Source organism: Struthio camelus, chromosome 21 (assembly GCF_040807025.1).
Source record: "Struthio camelus isolate bStrCam1 chromosome 21, bStrCam1.hap1, whole genome shotgun sequence".
In the NCBI taxonomy this organism is placed as follows: Eukaryota; Metazoa; Chordata; class Aves; order Struthioniformes; family Struthionidae; genus Struthio; species Struthio camelus.
This window is the reverse complement of record NC_090962.1, coordinates 11,189,125-11,199,204: the sequence shown is the minus strand read 5'-3', so window position 1 is coordinate 11,199,204 and position 10,080 is coordinate 11,189,125. Positions and strand designations below refer to the sequence as shown.

General features: G+C 56.9%; 1 protein-coding gene across 1 annotated transcript; it reads left to right on the top strand.

Annotated features, from left to right (window-relative positions):
- The first annotated feature begins 887 nt into the window (after positions 1 to 887).
- On the top strand, positions 888 to 4,444 carry LOC138061865 (inner centromere protein-like). Its single transcript, XM_068916358.1, has 7 exons — positions 888 to 1,036; positions 1,238 to 1,337; positions 2,596 to 2,666; positions 3,284 to 3,362; positions 3,582 to 3,706; positions 4,005 to 4,130; positions 4,338 to 4,444. Exons 1-7 carry the CDS (start codon positions 888 to 890, stop codon positions 4,381 to 4,383), a joined length of 696 nt encoding a protein of 231 aa, XP_068772459.1. The 3' UTR covers positions 4,384 to 4,444.
- Positions 4,445 to 10,080: the final 5,636 nt, after the last annotated feature.

Genomic DNA, 10,080 nt, shown 5'->3' with positions numbered 1-10,080 from the left:
ACTGGAGCAAAGGAGAGTACTCTGCTCTCCGTGGGCTCTGTGGAGGCGAGAGGAGAGAGCGTCAGAAGTGGCAGCCAGGAGGACTTGTGTTAGCATACCCTTGCTCCCAGGAAGGCAAACAAAGCACTGGGACCAGCCCCTGGCAACTGCTCGGCCCATCGAGGCAGGAGCTCTTGGCTGTGTCATGTGCTTGCCTGAAATGGGCCTCCACGGTGTTGAAGCATCTGCACCTTCTGCTCTGGAAAAGTAGAGACCGTGCAGGGACTCTCATCCCTCTCTGAGCCTGCATGCTCCGCGCAAGCGGCAAAGGCAACGTGGAGTCCTTTCTCACAGCTGGGGTCTTCTTGTTTCTAGGTTTGAGATTAAGCCAGGGCCTGGGGGAAAAGCCAAAGAGCCTGGCCCCGAGGGATCCAAGCAGAGAGAAGGTAAAGGACCGTGCAGCTCCCAAGGCAGGACCGAGCAGGTCTGCACACCCTCTTGCTGGAGCGTTCCCAAGCATGCTGTTCTGACGAGGTTTCTTGGTGCACAGTTACAGGGAGTGCTCCGCAGCAGCCTGACCACCGTCGAAAGAGGCGTTCTGCGGGCCAGGCCAAAGGGGCCAAGGAAGGAAAAGGGCAGCAGGGCAGCAGAAAGAAGCCTCTTGACAAGTGAGGCTCTTGGGGAAGTGGAGGAGGGCAACGGGAGGGTCCCGTCCTTGTGGGAGGCAGAGGTTTCCGTTGCACACGCTGTCTGCATTAGCTCTGAAGGGCTCTTAACGCCTCTCCCAAAGGCTGGTGTTTTCTGGCTGGACAGCAAGTGTACAGCAGGTCCTTGTGCGACTTTGTTGTCAGCTCCATGTTCTTGTTCATCTTCTTCCCAGGGAAGATTTTAGCCCCCTCTTATCCAGCATGAGAGGAAATCTGCAGTCGGCTACAGAGGACAAGCTGGGAGAAGACCTGGCTACAGAGAGAAGGAGGCTTTCACCCGTGAAGCTACCTGGGCTCAACATGGACGCCAGCCTAGCCCAGCAATGCCTGGGCATGCAGCCCTCCGAGAGGTGAGGCATGTGGAGAATGGGGCTGGGGCAGCGATGCACTCTTGTCCTTGTGGCAGTGAGAGATTTCCGTTGGACACATTGCTCTCAAAGGCCCTTCACGTGTGTCCCAAGGGCCGGCACTGTCTTGCTGGAGGGCAAGTTTGCAGCAGCATTTTGTGAATCTCTACTGACCGCTTCTTTCTGTTATCTTCTTGTTCACAGATCAAAGGTTTCACGAGCACACTCGGCCACTTGGGCTCTTTCAAGGCTCTCCAAGAACGACAACCCAAAGGAGGCATGTCGAAGGAGAGTGGGAAAGGAGGTAAAGTAATGGATGAGTCCTGAGACAGGCTTGCGGGTCACCTCTATGTCCTTACTGCCAGGGAATTAAAGGCACAGTCACAAAGTGAGGCCTGGGATAGGAAACGGCCCCTCCTGTGGCTCTGTTTGGTGGCAGCCGTTACCCTTCAGGGGCTTGTAATGGAAGGAGACCTCAGGGCAGCCTGGTGCTCCAAGTTGCAGCTGATCTGCTGAAGGACACTGCCCCACTGCACTCCATTCCCTCGCCTGTAGTGCCAAGGGCTCTTTCCTTCCAGCACTGACAGAAAGTGCAGCGGGGAAGCGGGACTCCGAGGGAATCGGGACTACTGTCCCAGACAGTTCCCTACCAGGACAGAGCAGCCCTGCAAGTGCTTCTTGCCTGAGCTGCCTCAAAGAGGCTCTTCTGAAGAGCTGTCTCATGTCACACCTGCAGGGAGTCCTGCTGAGAAGTGCCTCCTTGCTCGAAGAAGGCTTTCGCCCGTGAAGTTACCTGGGCTCAACATGGACGCCAGTGTGGCTCAGCAAGGCCTGGGCATGCAGCCCCCCAAGAGGTGAGGCGTGTGGAGAATGGGGCTGAGGCAGTGGTGTGCTCTGCTCCTTGTGGCAGTGAGATGTATCAAAGCTCACACACCCACATCTGCTGCAGAACCACCTTCTGCTGCAGAACCACCTTCTGCCCAGCTTGAGAGCACAGGGGGCAGAGCACACTCATGCTGTGCTGCTACAGACTCTGCCTGCTCTGTAATCTTAGGGTGCTACCAGCAACTGAGGGGAGAGCCTTGAAACAAGACAAGAGCAAAACAGAACAGCAAGGCAGCCACAAAGCGGAAAGCCCTGTTTGCAAAGGGCATCGCAGAATAGGACAGGTACGTGATCTGGCCCCATGTCACCACTGTGTCCTAGGGCACTGTGGAAATGTGGCGCCCTGTGGATACAGCTTCCCCCAAGAGCCCTTGCTAGGTGTTGACCTGCACATTCCGTGGCTTCTTGTGGATCTTGCTGCAGAAGACACAAGTTACTCTTGAGTCCCTCCTCACACCACTGTCTCCGGGCTGCTGCCCCTGGAAAGGGGAAAAGTTAGGCTTTCCCGGGAGAGAAAAGAGACTGGTGCTTTCTAGGGCCTTGGTCATAGCAGGAGGGCTTTTCAGGGCTGGCATTAGGCCCAGGCTATTGCTGTGAGCAAGGCTGAGGGCAAGGGGCAGGAAAACTGCCAGCGGCTGCAATTCCTGCTGCCTGCTTTGCTTGTCTCTGCCCTCCAGGAAGTCTGCTACCTCTGCATGCAGCAGGAGGAACGACGCCTCCAGGCAGCGCGGCGGGAAGAGCTGGCGAGGCAAGAAAGGGCCGAGTGGGCAGAGCACCTGGCCTGCCGGGCAAAGACAGCTGCCCTCAATGCCCAGGTACTGGAAGCGTTTTCAGCTGCTCCAAGGAACCACCTTTCCCTCTCCCAGGCACCACTGGAGGTGTGCTGGTCTGGTCTCCTCGGCATTGTTGTACTGTTGCCTCCCAGGCGTGGGGCAGGTGACTTGTCTTTGCAGCTCACCTGCTCATTCCCATGATGGGAGATTTTGTCAGTGAAAACTACGGGACCCAAAGAGCAATCTGCTGTGCTGCGGACACATGGTCCTGACGCCTGCCTCGAGCTCCAGGACACCCCCCAGCCAGGGTGCCTGCCCTTTGAGGTGGGACACGAGCTCTGCTCATTTTTAACCGATGCCTCAGGGCACGCTGCCCACCCCCCGACATGAGAGGTAATGCCATCTTCCTGGGCTTCAGTGGCTGAAGGATGAAGCCTTTCTGGTTCCCGTGCTCGGGAAGAGCAGGCGAGGACTGAGTATGCTGAGAAAGGCTGCAGAGTGCCCGGGTGCCTTGCATGCTGTGCAGGGAGGGATACTTCCTTCAGTGGCACCTCAAGCTACTACACACACTTTTCTCCCTTGTGCAACAGAGGAGACACCGAGCTCCACTGGAAGCCAATATTTCTAAAACAGAGAAAAAGAAGACTACAGAAGAAAGCAGAGAGTCCCTGGTAAGAACTTTGGACAGAAGAAAACCTCCGCCACCTGGGAAGCATAGCCAGCCCCTGGTTGAACACTGGCATCTCCACGGGGATGTGCTGCGTTCATTCTCCTGATGTCCGTGCTGCGGCTGCCTTGTCCCTGCCGAGTGTCCCCCATGGCCTTGCTGTTGTAGGACACAGACCCATGCATTTACCCACTGCTTGATAAGCCTCTCTCTTGCCTTTCAGAGATCCTACTGCCCCACTCCTCCAGCCTCCGTCAGGAGAAGGCAGTATGACAGAGAGCTCCAGGAGAGGAAAGAGGCATGGGGAAAGGAGCCAAAGCGTAAACCGGCGCAGCTCTCCCTCCAGCAGTAAGTGTGCACAGCCCCAGCATGGACAGGCGCAGCTTAACACCGGGGATCCAGGAGCGGGTCAAAGACGCGGAGCTGTGGGGCTGCATAGGACATCCTCTGATTTCTCCTGGCCAGGGAATGCCCCACATTAGCCCTTGACTCCGAGTTCCTCTCCAGAGCCCCAAGCGACTGCTTTGGGCTTGGCCTGAGTTGAGGACTGGGGGTGCAGGTGGGACTGTGGGGGCGCAGAGCTGGGCTGGGCTGGGCACAAAGGGTCTCAGCAGGGCTGAGAGTGACCTTGTCCCTGCCGTTGCAGCCACAAGTCCCTGCCAGCAAGGCAGAGCCACCGTCAGCTAGAGGTGGCTAAAGCCTGGTGGCAGGAGCCAAAGAACAGGGGAGAGCAAAACCCCTGCAAGGCTCACAGCGAGGAGCAGCTGCACTGGTATGTATGTCTGAGTAGGTCTGGGGCTTTTCCTGCCTGCGTTGCCCTGCCTTCCCTGGCTAGCAGCCCTGGGGACACCGGGGCTGTCACTGGCACCACCACCGCTGAGATGGGGCACGTTTGAGCTTGGCCGTGAACCAGGCACCCTGACACCCAAGGGGACGTGCCTACACCTAACACTGAACAGCTCTCCTTTGGCCTCCCTAGCATGGGCGGGAAGATGCCTTTGCAGCCCCGGAGGAGAAATCACTAGCAACTGCTGCTGTGTGAAGGGGAGACCAGCCTCTGCCTGAGATGGTTTTATCTGCAGGGAATAAAAAGGGAGGTGTTGCTCTGAACCCTGTGTGCAATGCCAGAGTGATTTTTACGGACAGAAGGGAATAACATCTGTAGACACCAAGCTAGACACCCACCCACAACACCAGAGCTAGTCCCTTGCGACACCATAGGTTGCCTCTGGCTGCCAACAGGGTCACCTGGGACCTCCACACCCCTCTGCTGCTGGGATGGCTTTTACTCTTGTGTCCAGAGTGCTCTTATATGGGAGGGGGGCGGGAGAGAGGGGAGGTTGCCTCCTAAACTGGAAGAAGATCCATCTATTTCCTATCCCTGCTAGACCCATGCAATAGGTAGCTGGGAGTAGCAAGCAGCTTAGCTCAGCCTGGACATGCTTGCAGAGCTGGTGAGGCAGCTGGGGTGGGCTTTGCTGGCCAGGCACTGGTCATGTGAGTGGGCCTCTCACCCTCCTTGGCACAGGCTGATCCTCCACACTGCTGCCGCCTGCCACCTGTCCTCTCTCACTTCCATTTCCAGCCATTATTCACCTCCATTTCTAGCTCTTTCCCGGGTGTGGGGGGTTCTCTCTCCTGTGTGCACATCTGTGCAGGGAGGGCTGAGTGCTAGCCATGGAGAAGAGGCCAGAGTCACTGGGGCCTGTGTATCTGCCGTGCCAGCAACTGGAGAGAGCAGAGCGCCTGCACCCTGCGGGGGTGTGCATGGCAGTGTGCCCCCTCGCTAGCAGACACCAGGCCAGACTAGCTGGCGAGTAGAGAAAGAGGCTTGGGAGACAAATCTTGGAGTGACCGTGAGTGTAGGCTGCACCCTGCAGCGAGCAGGAGGGTCAGAGAGTTGGCTGCTGGAGGCACTCGAGGGTCTGGGACAGCAAGTGGAGAGATCAGGAGCCTGGAGGTCGCCTACGGGCAAGGTCAGAAGAGTGGACCAGCAAGCGGAGACACCCATCCGTGAGTGTGCGTGTGGCTGTGCGTGAGGCAACCAGGAAAAGAGGGCATCCAGGGCCAGCTACAGCACAGATGGAGTGTCTAAGCCCAGCTTCTGGAGGGATCCATAATATATACGTGTATGTTTTCCACTCACAGGCTTCATACTGACCCGCCAGCGAGGGGAGCAGGATGAGGCCGCTGGGGCAGTTTGTGCGTGCATGAGTGCTGTGTTTGCCCATGCTGACCTGTGTGGCTGGCCGTTATGCATGTACCATGCCCTGTGTGCGTGCATGCACGTGTGCCTACTGGGAACACAGGCACTGTGTCGCTACCGGCTGGCCATGGAGCAGTATCAGCCTCGCCTCCGCTGGGCTGTGGGATTTGGCAACCCCTGACACGGCAGCATTTTTTCAATAGCCCCTGGTCCCTCACTCTGCAGCGCACACGTACGCTTCCTCTGGAGGGGAAAGAAGCAACTGCTGGATGTCACGGTGACGTGCTCCCATGCGGTTGTTTCTAGCCTATCGTCTTCAGCAGCAGGAAGCACCTCAGAAGCAGTTTCACCACAAGCTGTTCTGCTTCTGTTCCTGCAATGAGCTGCTCGGATTGAAGTCAAGTTACCCTCACTTTGCTGGCCTTGTACCTGCTGCTGGCCTATCAGGTACTCAGCCAGAAGCGACCTCACAATCAGCAGTGAAGCCATGAACCTGGTTCTAGCCTATCAGCAGCAGAAACGGGGGTTACTTCACAAGAACCTACATCACCAAGAGCCTGCTGTTGTCCTATCAGCTCAAGAGAAAGAAGTCACCTCACAGCCTGTATCAAACCCCTGGGTCTGCTGCTGGCTGTCAGGGCTGGCTGAGCCAGAAGTGACCTCACAAGCACCTGCCCCAGCCATGTGCTTCCTCATGGGCCTTCAGGTACTCCCACAGAAGGTCCCTCACATCTAACAGCCAAGCCACGTGCCTCCTCGCGGCCTAAGTTTGTTTCTGGCCTAGCAGCTGTGGAGAAAGAAGTAACGTCACAAGCATGTTCACCTGCCAGAGCCTGAGGTTGGCCTGCAACGTGCAGACAAAGGAGTCACCCCACAACCATGGACCACAGCCATGTGCCTCCAGCTTGCCTGTTAGGTACTTGCCAGAAGTGACCTCACAACAAACAACCAGGTCAGGTGCCAAGCACAACCAGCAGTATCCTGGCACCCAGGGCTCTCGGCACAACTCAAACCCTGCAGGGCAAGGGGGACCACGACACCAGCCAACCTTGCTCAGCAGCAGCTCTTCCAGCATGTCACTGGACACCATGTCCCAAATAGCAACAGGCTCTAAAAAGCAAGGAGAGATGTGTCAGGCCCCACATCAGCCACCTCATGACCTCTCAGCAAGCTCCTAACCCAGGGGATGACAGAGGCAGGCATAGGCTAACCCTCCAAAAGACCACTGCCCTCACTCCCAAGCTGGACTTTGCCCCATTTTCAGGCTGCCAGCCTTAGTCTGAGCCCAGAGGAGCTCCGGAGCGGAAACAGGGGCCTGGGAAGGATGCAGTGCCTCTCTGACCCCTGCAAGCGATGCCACCTCCAAGCCAAAACATCATCTGCCCACTGGAGTCAGAAGACAATCCAGTGGGAAGAAACAGAGGTTCTCCCAAATGAGAAGCCAACTTGGATTTTTTAAAAGGCAAAGGATTCATTTCCAACACAGGCATTTCTGGCAGGCACTGGAGGCACCTGTGGGAGCTCCAGGACATGCCAGCCTTGGGGAGGCAGGGCCCCATCCCTTCCAGAGACACTTCCCAAAGGGGGACCTGCTTCCAGGCACAGTTGGCCCTGGGCTGCCACCCCATGAAGGGGTGGAGCCGGGCCCTCAGGAGCCTCTGGGTGCAGGGCAGCCCCAGCACCAAGCCCCAGGAGTCCTCGTTCCATTTTGTCCCCCACAGTGGGCCACTGTCAAAGCTGCTTCTACCCGCCCTGCACTGACAAGCCTTTGCACTGGGCAACCTTTTGCAGGAAGCTGGGGGTTGAGGGGGGAGCGTTCACTCTAGGCTTTGGCCTTTTTCAAAGATGGCATCAAAGTCACGTGGGACGCAACAGCCCAAAGTGCAGCCACGGGCTGAGATGCATAGCTGAGCCTCAACGCTGCATTTGAGTGTGGGTCACTCATTTTGTAGAAGTGGAATGTGCTCCCTGTAGGGAAATGTGGGGCAGGACAGCACAGGGCTGTCCTCCTGCAGGCATCAAACGAGGCTCTTTGTTTTTTCAGATTCTCTGCAAGGTTTCTCAGCCTGTGGTGCTTAAGATAGAGATGAAGAAGGGAGAGAAGAGTAAACACACCCTTCACATACATTGTCTTGAGGGCTTCTGGTCCCATCTGGATTATTAGGCCATGAGCTAGGCCAGGAGGGCAAATCTGGGGCAGTTTTCCCATTTCCTATAGCTTTTGAGCAGCTTTGCTACTGAGTGAATCTGGGGCAAGCCATTTCTCAGCTCTGGGTCTCGGGCTTTTCAGGGTCTCCCCAGGGCAATGCTTCTCCCCTGGCAGGTCTCTCCAGCCACCCACAATACCCACCCCCTACTTGGGACACAGGGCTTCTCCAGTCATACCTGGGAGCCCTGACAGCCAGATGGCAGGTCTTGGGTACCGCATGACACCACCTCACCCTCTCCGAGCCCTGCCTGCTCCCATGGACCCTCGGGGTTGGGGAGGGGGAGGCTGAACCCAAGGGCTGAGCTCTGCCTGAAGGGAAGGAGGAGGGCGTTGTGGCCGGCCAGCAGGACCGGGTGGGGGAAGCTGTGCTGCTGAGGACAGGCTGGGGAGGGGGATTTGTGAAGGACTGTGTGTGCCTCGGGCTGGTTGCGTGGCACAGGAAGGACCAGAGCCAGGACAACCTGCAGGATATCTGCAAAGGTGAGTGAGGGCAGCAAGGTGTCACCCAGGGCTGGTGGGGAAGGGGAAAGACCCAGCAGTGAGCAACAATTCCTGCTATGCCCCAGGCGAGGGGGCTGTGCCCCCCATGTGTCTGTGTGTGCATGCATGTGCATGAGCATGCATGCGTGTGCATGGGTGGAGGAGGGTATTCCAGGGACATTTGGGGCATTCCTGATGAGCAATATCCATCTGGTCCTGCTGCCCCCTCCTCCCCGCCAGCTCCCTCCTGGCCCTCGGTGAGCTGGGCGAGCCTGGCCCTGTGCGGAGGGGAGGCTGGGGGCTCACAGGGTCAGGGGTTCATCTCTGCTCTCTCCCAGCCCTTGGAGGCTTGAAGAAGGACACCAGCCCCTCGGCCTCTTCCCTGGCTACCCAACCCGCCTCCATCCAGAGCGGTCAACGTGCACCTGCAGCCCACAAGCGCTGCGCTACCGGCTCTGCAGAGCGGGCAGGAGGTGGCACCCTTGGCTGCTGCCGCAGCCAGAGCCAGTCCTGCAGGCGGCTGCCAGGAGGCACCGCAGGGACGGACACGCGCACACACACGCACACACATGCATGCATGCACACACACACGCACAAACACATGCACGCACACTTGTAGGCATGGGTGTGTACGTGCATGCACATGTGTATGTACACTTGTGTGCATGTGTGTTTTGGCATGTATGTACGTGTGTTTGTGCCTGCAGGTGCATGCCTGTTTGCGCACATGACTGCACATATGTGTGTACATGTGTGAATTTGTGTGCATGTGTGCATTTGCTCCTGTGTGTTCCTGTGTGTGCGCATGTGTTTGCCCTTGGTTTGCATGTGCATGTGTGTGAGTGCGTATGTGTGGGCATGGGCATACATGTGCATATGTATCTCTGTGTACATGTGCATGTGAATTTGCATGTGTGTGTATGTCTGCGTGTGCATGTGCATGCACCTCTGCTTCCAAGCATCTGTGCGTGTGTTCACTCATGGGTGTGTGCACGTGGATGTGCATGTGAGTCTGCACACTACTGCATGTGTGTGCATCTTTGCATGTGTGTGCACAAGTGTATGTGTCAGGGCTGCATAAGGAAGAGCATTACCAGCAAGTCAAGGGAGGTGATCCTTCCTCTTGACCAGCCATGGGGAGGCCACCCCTGGAGTGCTGTGTCCACTGCTGGGCTCCTCAGTTAAAGAAAAAAAAAAAGTCTGTGGGAGTGCTTCTGTGTGTGTAGTATGTCTGTGTGCATGTGAGTGTCCATGAGTGTGTACATGTGTGTGCATGAATGTCCATGTGTGTGCATGTGTGCATGTGTAGGTGCTTGTGTGTGCACGTGTGCTTGATCCTTTGCATGCATGGCTGTGTGCATGCATGTTTGCGCGTGTGTGTGTATGTGTGTTTGCGTGCATGTGTGTGCATATGAGCATGTGAATGTGCATGTGTGTGCACACATGTGCATTTTTCCCTCTGTGTGTGCGCGCACATGCGTCTGTGCAGATGGGGTGGGGCATTGCCAGCCACTCGAGGGAGGTAACCCTTCCCCTGGACTCAGCCCTGGGGAGGCCACCCCTGGAGTGCTGTGTCCACTGCCGGGCTCCCCAGTGGGGAGAGGGGGGGAGGAAAAAAAGACATGGATGTGTTTGTCTTTCCAGCACAGCTGAAGCGCTACCTGCTCTCAAAAATCCTTTTACAAATCTTCTCTTCAGCTGTCAGCTTTCTCTTGGGTAACCTCAGGAAGCTGACAGGTTTAGCACAAAAAGCATTTAGGGGCCTAGTTCAGGCTCTATGCTTGCTGTACGCCTTCTCATTCAAAGGCACCATGGAGAAAAAGTCAT

What these genes read in the sequence shown, in the direction of transcription:
- LOC138061865 (XM_068916358.1), top strand. Translation starts at nt 888, where the DNA reads ATGAGAGGAAATCTGCAGTCGGCTACAGAGGACAAGCTGGGAGAAGAC. An exon ending in CGGCGGGAAGAGCTGGCGAG is followed by an intron (nt 2,667 to 3,283) that starts GCAAGAAAGGGC and finishes TGTGCAACAGAG; the next exon opens with GAGACACCGAGCTCCACTGG. An exon ending in AAGAAAGCAGAGAGTCCCTG is followed by an intron (nt 3,363 to 3,581) that starts GTAAGAACTTTG and finishes CTTGCCTTTCAG; the next exon opens with AGATCCTACTGCCCCACTCC.